At 39.3% G+C, this 20852-nt stretch overlaps 1 protein-coding gene across 2 annotated transcripts in view; it reads left to right on the forward strand.

The window, feature by feature from the left end:
* The window catches only part of LOC149151548 (DNA polymerase eta-like), a 492067-nt gene that overhangs the window by 295178 nt on the left and 176037 nt on the right, over positions 1–20852 (forward strand). The window contains exons 6-8 of one of the 2 annotated variants that reach the window (XM_089439884.1): positions 7557–7661; positions 7851–7951; positions 8106–8244. In XM_089439884.1, the coding sequence (XP_089296010.1) occupies positions 7557–7661; positions 7851–7951; positions 8106–8244 (345 nt within the window). The remainder of the gene's footprint in view (positions 1–7556; positions 7662–7850; positions 7952–8105; positions 8245–20852) is intronic. The other variant, XM_089439885.1, reaches the window with a different exon arrangement.

Raw genomic sequence — 20852 nt, forward strand, 5'->3', positions numbered from 1 at the left:
AGATTTTCGTTGTTCTAGAGCTAATTGCTGCACGCATTTACTGCTTAAAATTATGGAATTTTGTCTCTATTATAACATCTCTCCATGTATGGGCCATGTAATATGAACGAAATCTCCTAGGGGTAATTCTATCAAATAATTTGACCTTGATAAGCCATTCCTTTTGCACATTGAAGTATAAAAGCTGCAAGGTTGCTTCTTCTTGACCTAGAAGGCTAGCAAAGTGATCTTGAGGCCTCCTTGACTAGGAACCAAGAAATCCTACTCATATTCATCATAGAATCCATTCTCCCAAAGATTAAGGCACTGATCTACCAAGGGTGGTCATTAAAAATCATATTCTTTCACCTCCTTCCAGGTCTAGCCAAGTTGGGGTACCTAGGGCATCAATTTCCCAACAAGCTAGCCATCCAAAAAGTTCGATCTCCTAGGGTCTCCTCAAGCTCCCCTCCAATTTTGAAGCCATTCTGACGGTGGAGTTGGGAGAAAGGCCAAGCCCTAGACTCGGGATCAAATCTTGCCCTTCCATCCACAAGGCTAGTACCTCATAGGGTCAAAACAACATCTTCAAGTGAAAATTCTTTCTTTGATCCTATCCCCACTTTGTCTAGAGTTTGAATATCATTGGTTGCTACATTCTTTCCTCATACCATAGACTGGGTCAAATTGGCCCCATGTGGTCCCACTCCTTTGAAAGACCATTCTCCAAGAATCATCATTAGATAAATCTACCCTCCTTATATCTTTGAGTACTCTTGTGGAACCCTAGAAAGGTTCTTTATGACAAAACCCTAACTTTAGGGTATGTTGATGATTATGTGTGAAACCCTAGCCTACTTAGGGTTACTGTTGAAGTCTAGAGAAAATGCTTGATGCTTTGGTGATGTTATCTTTGGGGTTTTGGTTTGGTTATGGATACCATAACTTGTTAGGGTTGAATGGTAATGTCTGAAATCTCGAGCCTTTGAAGTATTGGTAATTTAGGGTTTGCTATATTTTGTATTGTAACCCTAGATCATTAGGGTTTGGTAAGGTGTATAAGCAATACCCTTATAATGTTCTAGAAATGAAATCCTTGATATGTGTATTTGTCTGATCAAACCCTAGTCTAATCAAGTTTGTTATATGTCTAAATTTTATTGATATTTTTGTCTTTTGGTTTGACTAACACTTGTTATGATATGCTTGTGCATGATGATGAAGTCCTAGATATATGTGTTGATCTAATTGTTGATGGTCATGAGTCCTAGGGTTTGGAACTTAGCCCTAGTCGAAGTTTGATTCTCTAGAATGATAGTATTTGTGAATTCTAGGGTTTTATAACTAAACCTTAGTAGAAGTTCAAATATCTGATATATGATGATAATCTAGGATTTAATTGCATTGTGGGTATTGAGAATTAGTAAAATATAGGGTTTACAACAAACCCTAGTGGAAGTTAGTCATGTTATTTTGAATTGAATTGTGATTGGTTTTGATTGTTAAAACTCGTGTATGAAATCTAGGAATCCTAGTAGGAAGTCTAACATATGAATTCTAAAGTTGTTAGATACATTACTTGTTTAAATTGCTTCTAGGGTTTGCAATATGTCGTACTAGGGTATGTCATATCTCTGGAAGAAACATTGAAACCCTAGATGTAATGAAGGTTGTTATGAAATGCTCAAAGTCTTGATGATATAGTCTAGGGTTTAGGACAAAACGCTAGCAAGAAGTTGAAGAGTATGTGTCTCTTGTTTGTAACTAAGTTTGCATATTTGATGTATAAAGTTGAATGTTTCCATCATTATATGATTTTGATGCTTCTATAGATTTGGTTGTACTTTCTCTCTAAGTAGTGCAGATACATAATCTTCAAGATGGTGAAGATGCTTGTAAAAGCATGATGAAGAAAGCTATAATGATCATGATAATTTTGATGAGAAGGATGGAAGCCATAAACGATTCTTCGATGTCGTAGAAAAGAAGTGGAACTCCCTAAGTTAAGAGGGAGCTTGGATGAAATAAATCTCCCTAAAGTTAAAAGGGATCTTGGATGAAAGGAATCTCCCTTGTTGAGAGGGAGGCCATATCATAGTCATGATGGACACCTTGAAAGAAGAAGATTCAAGAATGTATTCTAAAGTTGTTAGATACATTACTTGTTTAAATTGCTTCTAGGGTTTGCAATATGTCGTACTAGGGTATGTCATATCTCTGGAAGAAACATTGAAACCCTAGATGTAATGAAGGTTGTTATGAAATGCTCAAAGTCTTGATGATATAGTCTAGGGTTTAGGACAAAACCCTAGCAAGAAGTTGAAGAGTATGTGTCTCTTGTTTGTAACTAAGTTTGCGTATTTGATGTATAAAGTTGAATGTTTCCATCATTATATGATTTTGATGCTTCTATAGATTTGGTTGTACTTTCTCTCTAAGTAGTGTAGATACATAATCTTCAAGATGGTGAAGATGCTTGTAAAAGCATGATGAAGAAAGCTATAATGATCATGATAATTTTGATGAGAAGGATGGAAGCCATAAACGATTCTTCGATGTCGTAGAAAAGAAGTGGAACTCCCTAAGTTAAGAGGGAGCTTGGATGAAATAAATCTCCCTAAAGTTAAAAGGGATCTTGGATGAAAGGAATCTCCCTTGTTGAGAGGGAGGCCATATCATAGTCATGATGGACACCTTGAAAGAAGAAGATTCAAGAATGTATTCTAAAGTTGTTAGATACATTACTTGTTTAAATTGCTTCTAGGGTTTGCAATATGTCGTACTAGGGTATGTCATATCTCTGGAAGAAACATTGAAACCCTAGATGTAATGAAGGTTGTTATGAAATTCTCAAAGTCTTGATGATATAGTCTAGGGTTTAGGACAAAACCCTAGCAAGAAGTTGAAGAGTATGTGTCTCTTGTTTGTAACTAAGTTTGCGTATTTGATGTATAAAGTTGAATGTTTCCATCATTATATGATTTTGATGCTTCTATAGATTTGGTTGTACTTTCTCTCTAAGTAGTGTAGATACATAATCTTCAAGATGGTGAAGATGCTTGTAAAAGCATGATGAAGAAAGCTATAATGATCATGATAATTTTGATGAGAAGGATGGAAGCCATAAACGATTCTTCGATGTTGTAGGAAAGAAGTGGAACTCCCTAAGTTAAGAGGGAGCTTGGATGAAATAAATCTCCCTAAAGTTAAAAGGGATCTTGGATGAAAGGAATCTCCCTTGTTGAGAGGGAGGCCATATCATAGTCATGATGGACACCTTGAAAGAAGAAGATTCAAGAATGTATTTTGAAGGGCTACTGAAATGAGAAAAGTTGGATCTATGTTGCTACATGTGAAGTAGGAAAAGAAAATGATTAAGGAATCTTCTGTCAAGATTCGTTTGAAAGTCCTACTGTGATAAATTGAGAAGCAACATCTAGTTGTTTGAAAGACCCCAGAGGTTTGTGTTTATGTATGTACATTTGAAAATTTGTTACTGATTGGGGTTGTGTTTGTACAGGTAAATCTATTGGAGGTTTGATAACATGTTTTACATGCTTATTGTTATCGATCAGTTTGATTGGGAGAGATTTGTTGTTATCGATCTATTTGATCGGGGAGGATTTGTTATCGATGGGAATAATCGGGAGTTTGACACTTTGTGTGTAAGACACATTGCCTGGGAGGACATCTGGATGACACCTTGTGTTGATGTCTAGTTCCCGAAGTAGGGAGGGTGGCGTTGGTCATGGAGCTTTGACCTCGGATACTCACCTAGATCCTTGGGTTGATGGTTAGCAAGTAAGCCTGATCGTACCTAGAGAGGCTGAAAGCTTTAGTCCATCTTAATCCCACCTGGATAGATTGCCCTGGTTAGGAATTTAGTCCATGGCATTGCAGTGCCTAAATTATTCATGGTTCATGTGTTCTGAGATTTTCCTTGTACTTGTGAATACCTCCCTAGTTAAGAGGGAGTGTTGAAATATGTAACTAGGTTTGGTCTTCATAAATGTATTTGGATCACAATGAAATGTACTTATCAAAAGAATGAAGAAAATATTATTATTATTATTATTATTATGACTTATTAAAGCATGGGTTTCATGCTTGGGTCATCATATTTTAAGTCAAAATCCCTATTGAGGACTTCTAGGATTTATTCTGAGTCATTAGAGTCATTGTCCATTAAAAGAGACCCTTCTTGGGCATTCGAATAATGTAAAAAGAATTGTTTTTGAGTCAAAAATGAATTTAGTCTTCTTGTCATGTCCCCATTTTTATTCTTCTTCATAGTACATCCAGGGTGGATTTCCAGGGCAGGAGATGGCCAGGTCAGTGGAGTAGGTTTATGTCATCAGGTGTATCGATGGAGTTTTGAGGAGTTTTTATGGGATTTGATGGCATTTGCTTGGCATATTCCATCATCCACACAGTTTGCCCTTCGTTCCGTCGCATTCCGACAACTTTCGAAAATCAACATTACTATTGGGCATAACTTAATTAATTATGCTCGAGGTGGCATTCCAGGGAGATTAATTGATGGAACACCTCAGTTTAATAGCTTGTTGGAATCGGGACGAGAAGATCTACAGGATGAGATGCTTAGAAGAGACTTCCATTGGCTGAAGGGAGTATGGTGGGTGATTTGCCATTTTCTTTAGTTAAAAATGACTTTAATTAGTGATTTAATTCAGGAAAAATAATTAATTGGAGAAAAAGGGCCAAAAGTGACTTAAGTAAAACAAAATAAAATTGAAAGGTCGCTTGATAAAGTCAATGGAGGAGCTTCTAAAGTAATAATAAAATAATAAAATAAGATGCTTCTAGAGGCTTGGAGATCTATCCATTAGATCTATAAAAGAGGAGGAGAATATCATTTGGAGACATCTTGGAGTTGAGGTTTCTTTCTTGTAGAGAGGTTTGAGAACGTGGTTCTCTACTTCAGCAGTAGCCCCCGGATGGAAACCCTCGGGTGATTCAGTGAGAGTGGGCGAGCACCCATCTCTTCCCTTGGTGGATCCATTTAGGATTCACAGGTTGTTGTATATTGTCTTTCAATTGATTTTGGAGGCCGATTGTGGCATTATTGTAGATCTTTTTGAGGCCCTTTTTATCTCGGCTATATGGGTTATATGTGCATATAAACCCCAGTTCTCTTAATATAATAAAGCTGAGTGTTTTCACGATCATTGTGTTATGGGATTGCATGCTATATTTGTTTAATTTTTACATGGCAATCTTCTGTTTGTGAATGAAATTTTGATCTGGAGTTTTTCTGAGCTAAAAATTTGAGTTGTTTCCAATTTATTTCATTTGGGACATTACACTTCTCCATACCAAGTCGGCCTCAAGAAGATCAAGTCAGACTCAAGAAGGGTAATTCGACCTCACTAGAAGGCTATATATACAAGGTAGTGTGAATTCATTTGCAGCATGTCATTATCTCACACATAGTTCGATATCTGAAGCTAGAAGTTGGGAAGTGCGAAGTTGGAAAAGGGCTGGAAGGAGAGCTAAAAAGGAGTGCGACTTTTTGGAGGAAGATAGAAGACACCAAGATCAAAATTTTGGGCCATCTCACTCTCACTTCTGAGGTGTATCAAGGGAGATTGAAGTTCTCTTTGTCTAGTCGAAGTTGTTGTTGTTGCTACTACTGGGTCGAAGTTGCTACTGCATGTTGATGCTGCTAGGTCGAAGTTTCTTTTGAAGAGTTATCATCTGCAAGAAGGATTGAGGGTTGACTTGGTGTGGAGGAAGTCTTTGTCTAGGTCAAAGAGTCTTGGATTATCTCGAGAAACTATCGAAGGAAGAATTGTTGACGGGGTTTAACCCTAGATAGGGGTTTTGCCCTAGCTGTCCACCTACATCTGTTGTCCTTGTGTTATTGTTCTGGTAATTGCTTGATGAACTAAAATATAAAAGAATCACACGTAATTATCTATATAAGAAAATCTTTTTGCCTTTTTGATTTCCTAACATTGTGGACATTGGTAGAAGGGCTAGAGGAAGAGTCTTGAAGTTCAAAATCACCACCAGTTCTTGCTCTCATAAGTGCAAGTTGCCGCTTCCTCTCAGCTTCTTCTTTTATTACCTTTTCTTTAGCCGTCTCTTCTCCACGTTTTTCAAATTGACTCAATATTTTTGCTATAATATGCCCCATGTCCTCCTTTGGTGTTGGACATGTGGTTACTTAGCCTTTTTTTTTGTTCTACGTGGTTCACGAACCCCGGAGATTGGTGACCTCTACATCCACAAAATATTTGTACTACGCAGATCCACTCGAAGGGATCACTTCCTACTGGGCCCTGGCTCAACCATGAAGCCTGACCCTGAGAGTGTTGAGAGAATTGAACCCGTGACCTCTCAATAGCAAAGGTACTTTTAACGACGGGGATTCGACCAATTCAGCTAACCCTCGGGGCTGGTTGCTTGGCCTCTTACACCAGCGAAGTGTTGTTTTAACCTATGAATGCACCCCCCGCAACCTCCCCTCCCCTCGATGGATCGTCTGCTTGCAATATTTGGAGTACATTATTGGGTTATCAATAATATCAGAATGGGTCCATGCAACATATTTGACTCTTGGGGCCATGGATGATGGAATTTAAATGAAAAGAAATCTGCAAATTCAGGAATAAAACATGCATCAATTACAAGGCAAACACTATCTTAAATCTAAGAACAAAAGTGGCAGATTTAGGAGCAAAGGGGTAGATTTTAACTTGAACAGGAAAAATTAAAATAGAAAACAGGGACAGAATTCACATCTGCAATTTTAAAAGGGGGAAAACATACCTGGGAATGAGAAGATGAGCTGTAGCCCCCTCCCAAAGATGCCAAATCTACTAGACAGCTGTAGACAAGCTGCAAGATGCAAACCAGCTCCATGCTTACTGCTGCTCAAAAACTCAGTGTTGTTGCAGAACTTAGAAAGCTCACAAAAGCTCACAAAACCCCTAATGAGAGCTGCAAAACAAATAGGAGGTGGTGGGGGACGGGGGAGGAGAGGGTGGTTGTCTGTTAAATGTTTATAGGAATTTGGTAGGGTTTGCGGAGTAGGATTTTATTATTATTTTGAAAAAACTGATTTTTAGTTGCTGGGTTGCATGTGTGGGGTCTGTATGGACTCAGTCGGTACATGTTGGACTTAGCTAGTTTGGACTGGTTTCGTACGAAACTGGTCCACCTGTCCTAGTTGAGGTCCAGTTTGTCTCAGCCATTTGATCATGTAAAGAGGGTATCCACATGTGCAAAACAGCCTTAAAAGTGCATGAAGAGGTTCGACCAGTGCCTTGGTAAATGTGAACTGCCTTGGGAAACATGAAACTGACCAAAATCAGAATACAACCAGCCATGCCACCAAACTGCTCTGTTTATTCAAATACAAAATTTTAGCAGGAGTACCCCTACTGTAAGGTGGGGTAAAGCGTAACAGTATCAAGGAAATCTTTTGGCAGGTAAATAACTTAAGTCCAATAATCTTTTTACAGATGCTTGTTATTTCTAATTTGAATCAACTTGAGCTGGTTGTAATATTTTCGTGGATTCTTCTAATGGTCATTCTTCTTATGTAACAGAAGATGCTTTCAAAGCTGGCATGTTCAGTTAATAAGCCTAATAAACAGACGTGCCTTCTTAAGTCAGCTGTGCCAGGATTTCTTTCTCCACTTCCAGTTCGTAAGGTCCATTGGACATACTCTACCAGTCATGTTGGCAAATTTTGTATGATATGAATTGTAATCTTTCAAACTTTAAGTCCATAATGTCTTTGCTCTAGCTGTCATTTTGATAACTTTTGTAGGATTTGCATTGCAGTCTTTCAAACTTAAGCCTATAATGTCCCTTATATCTAACAGATTTTGTGTTGACAGATTCCTGGTGTTGGGCATCGAACAGAAACTATGCTAAAGGAAATTGGAGTTCAGACAGTGACTGATCTTAAAGTATGCACTTTGGAACAGCTATTGCAGATGTATGGAAATCTTCACATATTTGTGAGATTCTTATATTAATTATTACTTCCTCTATGCTTTGTCATGGATGCCTTCAGAGGCATATGAACAATAGATAGCAATATGTCTGTGTAGTATTTAATTGATTTAGTAAAACTTGTTTCTTTAACGTAGGTTTGGTGAGAGAATAGGCAGTTTCCTATTCAATGCATGCAGGGGAATTGACCTAACACCTGTTAGGGACAAAGGACCACCAAAGTCACTATCTGTTGAAGATTCCTTCCCTCCCTGTACATCTTTGAAAGGCATAGAGGTAAAATAAACTTCTGTCATCATTACTGTTGAAAAATGTAACTATGTTCGGTCTTCATTAATGTACTTGATTCATCATGTAATGTACTTGTCAAAAGAATAAAGAAAACAACAGATTCCTTCCCTCCCTGTACATCTTTGGAAGGCATAGAGGTAAAATAAACTTCTGTCATCATTACTGTTGGAAAATGTAACTATGTTCGGTCTTCATTAATGTACTTGATTCATCATGTAATGTACTTGTCAAAAGAATAAAGAAAAGAATTTTTATTATTATTATTGTGACTTATTAAAGCATGGGTTTCATGCTTGGGTCACCATGTTTTAGGTCAAAGTCCCCATTGAGGACTTCTAGGATTTATTCTGAGTCAATAGAGTCATTGTACTTTTAAAGAGACCCTTCCTGTTATTTTGAATCATGTAAAAAAGTTAAGTATTGAGTCAAATATGAATTATGTAACCTCCACACCATGTCGGCCTAGAAGAAGATCAAGTTGGCCTAAGGACCCTATTCGACCTCACATGGAGCCTATAAAAGCAAGCTCATCGAATTCATTTGGAGCATCATTCTCACACACAAGCTAAATTTTTATTGTAGCTGGGAAGAAGTGCGAAATTCTCTTGTAGCTGGGAAGAAGTGCAAAGTTCTCTTGTAGCTGGGAAAGGTGCGAAGTCTGTTGCCGGGAAGCCGAAGTGAATGCGAGTTTGGGGAGGTCTAAGGAGAAAAGAAAAATCGAAATTTTGGTGGTTCTCTTTTTCTGTTTCATGCTTTGGATTGGGAGATCGAAGTCTTCCAAGTTTGTCTACTACTGGAAGTTGCTACCTAGTCGAAGTTGCAGGAAAGAGGTCGAAAATTCAGGGAGGCCGACTTGGTGTGGAGGGAAGGTCTATCTTGGTCTAGGGTGAAGAGTCTCAAAAAATACTATTGGAAGGAAGAATTTCTTGACTGGGTTTTCCCCTCGAGGGGGTTTTGCCTTAACTGTGCCTACATCTGGTGTCTATTGTTTTATGTGTTGCTTCTTTGGTAATTGCTTGATGAACTAAAATAAAGAAGATGTAAAGAATTGTAATAATAGGAAACATCACAAGTAGTTGTCAAAAACAAGAAGATCTTTTTGCCTTTCTAATTTTCTAACATGGTATCAGAGCTTTAGTGAAGAAAAAAGTAAAAGGCAATCTCAAGCACTTGATCAAGGAACCATTCAAAGGGACTTTCTGAGAGGAGTCTACTATATTCAAGGAAGATGTCTAACACAATCAAGGGAGAGAACAAACTTGAAGGGGCCTCTAACTTCAGGTCCTGGAAGAAGAGGATTGATCTAATTTTTGAAAAGAACAAGGTACTGGACTTGGTAAGAGGAAAAGTAAAGAAGCCTATAGAGGATTCCAATGATGCTAATGAAGTGAAATATGTGAAAGTTTCTAAACAAAAATTCTATTGCTGCAGCAACTAATTTATTTTACCTACTTATTTCTCAATAAGTTATTTATGAAATCCCTTCAGTAAATATTAAAATAAATTATATTGCAGATATCACACCATTATACAGAAACAAATATATGCACAAGAATCTAACACATTAACACAATTATTTTTGGACAATTGTCTCCAGAAAAACCCATTGCGGGAAAACGGTGCATCAGAGGAGGGTTTTTATTAATCTTTAGCAACAATCGCTTATTATAGAACGATTTTACATAGACATTGGGAGAAAACACCTGATACCTTTCTTTGAGACTTTCTAACACCCTGGAGGACTTCCTTAACTGCATCAGACCTGTGTCATTCTGCTTGGCTCTGCGCTGCTCCGTCCTTCACTGCGCCCCTGATCTGTGTCTCCCTTTGCGCTGTCTTTCAAAGCCCCTGCGTCACCCTTTTTGAGCTTCCTGACTGCTGCTAGTCACCCCCTCTTCCTCTACCTTGCAACTCTCCCTCTGAAATCGATTTTTCTTCCTCTCTGAGAAAATCGATTTTCCTTGTGATACTGAGTATCTGCTGGTGCGTCTCCAAATGACCCTAAAGTCTTCTCTTATACTTTTCTTGTTTATGAATCAGCGACCAAGATTAAGTCCCTAATCAATGGCTAAGATTAAAATAGACTTGATCCTCGTCTCTTAGAAGCTTCTCATCCCTATCCTTATTAATACCCATTAATATTTTTATTTTCCTAAGTTTAGATTTAGGAACCCATTAAAAATATTAATTATTTTAATAACTCCTCTTCCGAATGGAATTTCGCAAAATGATTTCTGGGTCTTGGAGGTCTCATGTGCTTTAGCCTCTCCACCAATTTTTATGGCTAGAGCACATCCGATGCTACCCCAAAACAACACTCCCTCTTAGCGAGGAATGTGCTCTAGTAATGCTCCACCACTGAACATTACCTTGATCATCCGGCACCGGTACCTGTGCTGATGCTCGGCCTGTTGCCCAACATCCTCTACACTGCTGCCTCTTGTACTACTGCCCATGGATTCTACCCCTATCACTGCTACATATGTATTGCAACTCCCTCTGCATTCGTGTTGCTGCTGGTCCTTCCTCCCAACACAACATTTGCACTGCAACTCTCTCTCAAATGCTGCATCATGCTGCCCATAACAATGCTAACTGCCGCACTGCAACACCTGACACTTATCCATTTTTGCTACTGAGATGGATTCTCTATCATCCCCATCTTCTCCCTGAAATAAATGAACTTTGTTCTTCCAAGGGCCTTGGTAAGGATGTCCGCCACCTGTTCTCTTGTAGTAGTGTAGAACAACTGTATAGCTCCTCGTTGGACACAGTGTCTGACAAAGTGACACCGAATATCATTGTGCTTTGACCAATCATGAAATACTGGATTCTTAGAGAGCTTGATGCAACTCTGATTATCACACATGATCTTGATTGCTTCCATCCTTCTTCTGAATAGGTTCACAAGCAATTTTCTAAGCCATATGGCTTCGCATGAAGCTGTGCTAGTGGCCATATATTATGCTTCAGCTGAGCTTAGAGCTACGAATTTTTGTTTCCTTCTACACCAGAGGTCTTCCCCACTCCAATGTTGAAATAGTACCCAGAGGTACTTTTCCGATCTACAGAACTTCCATCCCAATCTGCATCAGTAAACCCACTCAGTCTGATATCATTTCTTCTGGTGTACAAGAGTCCATACGCTACTGTTCCCTGTATATATCTAAGAACATGTTTGGCTACTGCCCAATGCGCCCTCTTTGGTTCCACCATGAATTGACTGAGGGTGTTGACAGTGTAACAAATGTTTGGCCTGGTATTGACCAGATACATCAAGGACCCTATGAGCTACCTGTATAAGGTGGGATCAACATCTTTGTCTTCTGATGCATCAATTTTCTTCCAGTTGGTGATCATTGGAGTAGCCATAGGCCTACAGTCTTGCATCCTGAATCTCTTCAGGATTTTTGTAGCATATCTCCCTTGTCTAAGGAAGATCTCACCCTTCTGCTGCCAAACTTCCAACCCCAGGAAATAATGCATCTGTCCCAAATCCTTCATGTCAAATTTTGTGGCTAGATTCTTCTTGCAATCTTCGATGAGCCTAGATGATCCTGTCAAGAAGAGATCATTCACATATAACACTAGGACTAGAGGCTCATTCTCTACAACCAGATAGTAAAGATTGGGATTTGCATCACTCTTGACGAACCCCATCTTCTTCAAGTAGCCATCAATTCGACCATACCATGCTCTAGGTGCCTGTTTGAGTCCATACAAGGCTTTCTTCAATCTGCATACATGAGATTTCTTCTCCATGTGTCTCAAATCCTTCTGGCTGTTCAATATATACTTCCTCTTCTATCTACCCATTCAAGAATGTCGTTTTGAAATCCATCTGATGAATCTCCCACCTCGTCTATGCTGTAAGAGATATCGCAGTTCTAATAGATGTATACTTGGCTACTGGGGCGAAGGTCTCTTCGTAGTCTATTCCTTCCTTTTGAGCATACCCCTTAGCCACAAACCTGGCTTTGTATTTTTCCACATTGTCATCTATAGTGTATTTGATCTTGTAGATCCATTTCAAACCTACCACTGATTTGTTCTGAGGCCTAGGTACAACTTCCTAGACATGATTCACCATTATAGAGTTGTATTCCTCCACCATCGCATCCATCCAAACTTGATGCTGAACGACCTCTTAAAATCTGGAAGGTTCCCCAACCTGAGCTACTAAGGCCTGATATCTATCTGGTTGTCTTCAGTCCCTTTTACTGTTCCTCGGTGCACCAATGAAATCTTCTGCATCCTGTAGAACCTGTCGGAGTTCCCGTCTTGTTCTTCCTCTGGTAGTGGGTATATCTGTTAGCTTTTCCTCTTCCTGTTCTGAGGGAGAATTTTTTGTTTTGGCTTCCGCTGGTTGAAGTGGTTTGATCAACGACTCATCTTTTGTTTGTTCCTCAGAAGGCATTTCTTGAGATTTTCTGAAGGTCCTATCCTCCATGAACTTCACATCTCGCCGAATTACTACCTTCTTACTCCCTAGAAGATAGATTCTATATGCCTTAGCATGCTCGCTATATCCCACAAGATATCTTTTCTCTGCTGTTTGATCTAACTTCTTCCTCTTTTCCTCGGGTATACGACAAGATGCTAAACTCCCCAATATCCCGAAATGACCGACTTTAGGTGTCTTCCTGGTGAAGACTTGCTCTGGAGTAATCTTGCCCAATGCCCTATGAGGAGTTCTATTCTGGACATAGACTGTCGCGTTGCATGCTTCTGCCCACAAGAATTTTGGCATAACCCGATCATACATCATAGCCCTAGCTGCTTCCACAATAGTCCTGTTCTTCCTTTTTGTTACTCCATTATACTCCGGATTGTAGGGAGTTGTCCACTCTCTTCTGATGCCCTCCCTAGTACAAAAATTGATGAAGTCCTTGTCGACATACTCTCCATCATTGTCTAAACGCAACTCTTTTATTTTCTTTCCTGTTAGATTCTCCACTAGAGGCTTGAACTCTTTGAATTGGCCGAAAACATTATCCTTGGTTTTCAGAAAATAAATCCAAGTCTTCCTGGAGTGGTCATCGATGAAGGTGATGAAGTATGCGACACCACTAAGAGATTTTGTGGACATTGGTCCACAGATATCTGAGTGTATCAATCCTAGTACACTCTTGTCCCTATTGCTACTTCTAGGAAACGCTGCTTTGGCATATTTGCCCAGAGCACACCCTCTGCATACATCATCTCGTTGTGTACTAAGATTTGGAACTCCTGTTATAGTTTTCCTGAGAATTTTCAGAGCCCTTTAGTGCAAATGTCCCATCCTTCTGTGCCATATTTCATTCAAATCCTTGTCTCCATTACTGCCTGTTAGTGCCATTGGTGATTCTAGTTGCAACCTGTACAACTTGTTACTTCTGATTCCAATTTGTACCTTCTTTTTCGAACTCGGGTGTTTGACGTATACTTTATCCTTAATGAAGAAAATGTCATATCCCTTGCTTTGAAGTTGAGATACGGAAAGTAAGTTCATCCCCAGTCTTGGCACATGCAACACATTGGTAGCTTGGAACCACTCTCCTGTTTCTATTTGAAAAACTATAGTACCCTTCCCTATTGGAGTACACTTTGCCTTATTCCCCATGGTGATCTGAAAATTCATTCTTTCCTCCTGATAATCTAAACATTCCCGGATTCCTGTCATATGCAGAGAGGTTCCATTGTCTATATACCATACCCTTGACGATGTAGAGCTTGCTATGCAAGCAACTTCTTCTTCCAATTTGGAAGCCAACATAGAGAAATTAAAATTTCTATCTCTTGTGCATTCTTCTGAAAAACTGCACGAGTCTCCTAACGTGGATGCCTCTGCACATGCCCTTGACCCATAACTGATTTCCCTTCCTGTCTTTGAATCTTCCCTCTGATACCATGTGAAAATTTATAAACAAAAATTCTACTACTGCAGCAATTGATTTATTTTAACTACTTATTTCTCAATAAGTTATTTATGAAATCCCTTTAGTAAATATTAAAATAAATTCTACTGTAGATATCACACCATGATACAGAAACAAATATATGCACAAGAATCAAGCACGCTAACACAGTTACTTTTGGACAATTGTCCCAGGAAAAACCCAGTGCGGGAAAACCAATGCAATAGAGGATGGTTTTTATTAATCTCCAACAACAATCGCTTTTTACAAAAGGATTTTACATAGACAATGGGAGAAAACACATGAGACCTTTCTCTGAGACTTTCTGACACCCTGGAGGACTTCCTTCCTTAACCGCGTCATCCTTCTTGGCTCTGCGCTGCTCCATCCTTCAATGCGTCCTTGATTTACACCTCCCTCTGTGCTGTCTCTCAGAGCCCCTACGTCACCCTTTCTGAGCTTCCTGATTGCTACTAGTCACCCCCCTCATCCTCTACCCTGCAACTCTCCCTCTGAAATCGATTTTTCTTCCTCTTTGAGAAAATCGATTTTCCTTGGGATACTGAGTATCTGCTGGTGTGTCTCCAAATGACCCTCAAGTCTTCTCTTATACTTTTCCTGTTGATGAATAAACAGTCGAGATTAAGTCCCTAATCAATGGCTAAGATTAAAATAGACTTGATCCTCGTCTCTTAGAAGCTTCTCATCCTTATCCTTATTAATACCCATAAATATTTTTATTTTCCTAAGTTTACATTTAGGAACCCATTAATAATATTAATTATTTTAATAACTCCTCATCTGGATGGAATTTCCCAAACAATTTCTGGGTCTTGGAGATCTCATGCGCTTTAGCCTCTCCACCAATTTTCATGGCTATAGCACATCCGATGCTACTGCAAAACAACAAAATACAGGGAATTGGAATTGGTGGCCATGATTTTGATGGTAGAAGGAATAAAGGACAACCTTGTCCTATTCATAGCTAACATTGATCATGCTTAGGAAATGTATGAATCCTTGTCGAAATTATTTACTATTAAGAACATTGGTCAAGTAGCAAGTTTGAAAAATGAGCTAAGGACCACGGAGATGACTAAATAAGACATTGTGGCAACCTTCTTTGTGAAGATAGCTAGACTCAGGGATGATCTCTTGGCCATTGATGAGATTGTTCCAGACAAAGAACTTGTGATCACTGCTCTATTAGGATTGCCACCCTCTTGGGGTGCATTTGTTGCAGGTCTCAACAGTTGGAAGGTAGCTCCCACCTTTGAAGAATTATGGACTGCCTGCAGTCAAGAAGAACTAAGGATCTCAATGGTTACCAATCCTGAAGGAGTATCAAATGCTTACATTGCTCAATATAAAGGAAAGAGATCGAAGGGACCAAGGAAGAAAGTTGATATGTCCAAGATAGAGTGCTATCAATGTCATAAGAAGGGTCACTATAGAAGTGATTGTCCCGACAATCCAAAGAATAAGAAGAGAGGAAGGGATCAAGTCAACTTTGCTGAGGAAGGAGACTCAAAGAAAGTCAAGCCTAAAGAATCCGACATTAGGGACTTACACTACTAAGTCCTTTGCTTGTAGCTTTAAATATCTTGTTTTATATGTTTTAGAATTTATAAGTTTTTAACATGTTTTGGAAAAAACATTTTTATTGTTTTTATAAGTCTATATGTATCCCTCAAGCCTTGGAGGGAGCCCATAACAACTCCCAAAGATAAGGATCTCATTTCTTTTCTGTTTTGGGTTCATGTATTCAATTAGTTTTGATTATATTAAATACTAATCACCATTCTCCCTCTATTGTCTTGATTAGGAAAAACATCTGCAGGGAGTATGAAGGAAGATCTTTCAAGACAAGGTTGGTCAAGAAACTAAGGTATGCTTTAAATACATTAATATTGAAAGGATTATTCATTTGATAATCTACTACTAACATTGTTATGTTTAGATGCATTGAATCATGATGATTCTTGTTTTGGGTGATTCATCTCTTGATAAATCTACCCACCCCACTCATATTCTTCACTGATTATGTAGAACCTTAGACATGTTCTGGAAAACCCTAACCTAAGGGCATGCTTGTGTGAATGTTTGAAATCGTAAGTTGCTTAGGGATATTGTGAAATGTTGTTTGAAGTTTTTATTAAGGATGTCATGTTTGGGATTTTGGTATGATCAGGAAAACCTAACTTATTAGGGTTGAATGATAAGGTCTAAAATCTCAAACCATTAAAGTTTTGGTAAGGTTGGTTTTGCTATGTTTCTACATTGAAACCCTAGCCCATTAGGGTTTGGTGGAACGTGTGAGCAAGGCTCTTATATTGTCTTAGAAATGTTGTCCTTGGTATGGGTGTGTTTGTTTGATCAAACCCTAGTGTAATCAAGATTGTTGTATGCCTAACTCTAATTGATCATTGTGAAGTTGGGTTTGACTAACACATGATATGAAATGTCTGTGCATGATGATGAAATCTACGCATGTATAGATATGTCCTTTTGGTTGAAACCCTAGCTTGGCCTAGGTCAGATATATTAATGTTGTCAGACATATGATATGCTTATGTATGATATGTATGAATTCGTAGATATATGTGTTGACCTAGTTATTGATGGTCATAAGTCTTAGGATTTGATGGAAGTCCTTTTCTAAGATTCTAGGATGATGATATTTGGAAATCTAGGGTTTTGTAGCTAAACCATAGTAGTAGTTAAATTGTCTAGTATGTGAAATATAACAATCTGAGATCTATTTATTTAATGATTGCTGAGATTGTGAAAATGGGATTCTAGGGTTTTGGAGTTAAACTTTAAGAGAAGTAGAAATCTCTGATGTATGATGACTATATGATAATTTGAGATTTGTGTAAGATTATTGAAATCTGAGTTTTTGGTTGGGATTGATAATTGATCAGAAATCCAGGGTTTGCAAATAACCCTAGTGGAAGTTGGTCATGTTAGTGACTAAGTTGTGATTCGTTTTGATTGATTCTTTTGTATGAAATCTAGATAATGAAACCCTTGTAAGAAGTCTAACATATGAATTTTGTTAGATGCTTTATATTTGTCTGAATTGTTTCTAGGGTTTGTTGTATGTTGTAAGAAGGTATGTCATACCTTTGGAAGACACATTGAAACCCTAGATGGAATGAAAGCTATTATGAAGTAGTCTAGGGTGTATGAAAATGTTCCTAGCAAGATGTTGAAGACTATATGTCTCTTGTTTGTAAATTAAGTCTAGGTATCTGATATGTATAAAGTTGAAATGTTTCTGTGATTTTGATATGGCTAACTTCATGCTTCTATAGATTTGGTTGTACTTGCTATGTAAGTTGTGCAGGTACACAATCTTCAACTTGGTGAAGATGCTCGATGTGACAAGCATGATGAGGATGATAATAACTCTAATGAAATGGCTGGAAGCCGCAAAAGATTCTCCGATGTTGAAAAGAAGAAGTTGATCTCACAAAGGAAGCCTGCATAGAAGAGATCTCCCTAAGATTAAGAGGGAATCCTGATGAAGAGATACTTCCTGGTTTGGAGGGACGACATAGCTTGGTTTTGATTGAAAGAATGTATTTTGTAGGATATGTTATTGGATGAGAAGTAGTAAAGGAAAGGATATAATTGAGGAATCTTCTGTCAAAGATTCGGTTGATAGTCCTACTGAGTTGAGGAGCAACATCTAGAACGACCCCGAAGGTTTGTATTTGATTATGTACATATGAAAGTATATTATTGATTAGGGTTGTGTTTGTACAGGTGAATCTCTCGGAGGTTTTAATAGCATGTTGGTTACCAATCTATTTGATTGGGAGAGATTGGTCATCCTTGATCTGCTGGATCAAGGGGTGTTGAGGCTTTGTGAGTGAAGCATTTCCTGGGAAGACATCTGGCCGACACTTTGTGTTGATGTCTAGGTCTCAAAGTTGGAAAGGTGGTGTTGGTTATTGAGCTATGTTTTGGAAACACACCTGGATTTTTGGGTTGATGGTTAGCAAGTAAGCCTGATGGTACCTAGAGGCGCTGAAAGCTTGAGTCCATCTTAGTCCCACCTGGATAGATTGCCTTGGTCAGAAATCTAGTCCATGGCATTGCGGTGCCTAAATTGTTGAGAGACCACTTGGATAGATTGCCCTAGTCAGGAATCTAGTCCATGGCATTGCAGTGCCTAAAGTTCTTCATGGTTCATATAGTTTGAGATCTTCCATTGTATTTGTACATTATGAATACCTCCCTAGTTAAGAGGGAGTGTTGGAAAATGTAACTATGTTCGGTCTTCATTAATGTACTTGAGTCATCATGTAATGTACTTGTCAAAACAATAAAGAAAATATTTTCTATTATTATTATTTTGACTCATTAAAGCATGGGTTTCATGCTTGGGTCATCATGTTTTAGGTCAAAGTCCCCATTGAGGACTTCTAGGATTTATTCTGAGTCAATAGAGTCATTGTACTTTTAAAGAGACCCTTCTTGGGCTTTTGAATCATGTAAAAAGGTTAAGTATTGAGTCAAATATGAATTATGTAACCTCCACACCATGTCGGCCTAGAAGAAGATCAAGTCGGCCTAAGGACCCTATTCGACCTCACATGGAGTCTATAAAAGCAAGCTCATTGAATTCATTTGGAGCATCATTCTCACACACAAGTTCGATTTCTATTGTAGCTGGGAAAAAGTGTGAAATTCTCTTGTAGCTAGGAAGAAGTGCAAAGTTCTCTTGTAGCTGGGAAAAGGTGCGAAGTTTGTTGCCGGGAAGCTGAAGTGAATGCGAGTTTGGGGAGGTCTAAGAAGAAAAGAAAAAACGAAATTTTGGTGGTTCTCTTTCTTTGTTTTGTGCTCTGGATTGGGAGATCGAAGTCTTCCAAGTTTGTCCACTGTCGGAAGCTATTGCCTAGTCAAAGTTGCTAGAAAGAGGTCAAAAACTCTTTGAGGCTGAGTTGGTGTGGAGGGAAGGTCTTGTCTTGGTCTAGAGTGAAGAGTCTCAAAGAATATGTAATGTTCCTAAACAAGAATACAAGTGATAACAAGCAAATAATACATGCAACAAATTACAAAAACGAAATATTCAACAAACACCCATATAAAAGCTGCAAATGGAGAACTTCTGAGCCATTTTATTATATTTATGCAAGGCAAATACAATAGATGATGGAATTGTGAACCTGGGCTTGTCTCAAAGGTCAAGCAGGACCAAACCCAAGTAGGAAAATGGCTGAGTTGAAGGCTGCCCTGTTGCTGCACCAATCTACACTGTGCTGACCAGAAAACTGTTGCTCTGTTGAAGTTTGAATGGCTTGAAGGTGCACTAAAACTGCCCAGAAGTTTATATGCTTTTAACCTTGGACTCCTTGGCGAAAAACCCAGAAAAAGCAGAAGGGATTTTAGTTGGTTTGAACTACTGATTTTCGACTTCCTTGGAGCGTCACTTCAGCTTTAGTTGCCAATTTCGACTTGCTGGAAACTGCCTGTAATTCCACTTGAAAACTCCTCCAAAATGCTGAGTTCACCCATGCTATCCAATCCCTGACTCCCTAGATGATATCTTGCCCAACTCAGATGCTCCCAAGTACCACGAAGATCTATTGTGTGGCCTCTGTGCTGCCCCTCAACCCAATAGTTCGAATTGCTGGAATGTTGGCTCAGCTAGCTATAAAACCCAACAAGAACATTGGTCTAATGTTGCTACCTTAGCTCCCCAACTCCCGGACAAGCAATCAAATCTCTGCTTGCCTCAATCTTCCTCTGCGTGTTTCATGGCTGCCCAGAAATACGCACTCCTTACTTTTGCGCTGGTTGCTGGTGTATGTCACTACCCTGGAACTCCTAAAAACTCTTGTGGAACAACCTCGCTAGGGAAGGCACAGATGGTCCCTCGAAGTAGAGGTTGAATCTTCCGCTTGAGAGACTCGTGGCTAAATAGCGGGTAGACTCGCCAAACAACGAAGTGTACAAATGAGTGTTTGTTTGCAAATGTCAAAGATGAGAAACAAAATGAGCGTTGATCTCTCCTTGGGCCTCCTTAGCCTCATGTGGGCCCCTCCATCCACCCATTCGATTTTCCCTCCAAGCATATCGAATAGCTAATTCGAACTCCCATGTGAGTGGCCCCCACATTCCACTAGCTACTAAAGAAAGTCGAATTGGCCCCTTAGTCCCTAGCTCGAAAGTGTGGGGTCCTCTTCCTTACTAAAAAATGTGCAAAATAGGGTGGCAACACCCTGTTACTAATGTTTTTGAGAAGGGACATGACAATCCTGCCCTCCCAGATGTTGCTTTCCCTCAAGCAACCTCAAAGCGAGGTGCTCCAATATGTGCTCACCTTCCTAGGTGGCATCCTCATCCGACAAGTTCTTTTAGCGCACCAAGAACTCCCTGATGGTTCTGCTCCTCAGTTTCCTCCCCCTGCTCTCCAAAATGGCCTTCGGTTCCAACACCAAGTGGCCCTCGTCATCTAGTGGGGGTAGATCAGCTGCTGCTGTCACCTGTTGTCCCAACACCCTCTTAAGGCATGAGACATGAAAAACATTGTGGATCCTACTCCCCTGATGCAGCTCCAACTCGTAAGGCACCTCTCTAACTCGTCTAATCACTCAGTAGGGCCCACAGAAGTGTGGTTGTCGCTTCTCGTCCCCCTTCTGCTTCAACGTGCACTGCCTGTAAGGCTGCAACTAGAGATATACC

The sequence above is a fragment of the Pinus tabuliformis genome, chromosome 9 (genome assembly GCF_031772625.1).
Source record: "Pinus tabuliformis cultivar Carrire ecotype Pingquan chromosome 9, CPIR1, whole genome shotgun sequence".
NCBI classification, from domain to species: domain Eukaryota; kingdom Viridiplantae; phylum Streptophyta; class Pinopsida; order Pinales; family Pinaceae; genus Pinus; species Pinus tabuliformis.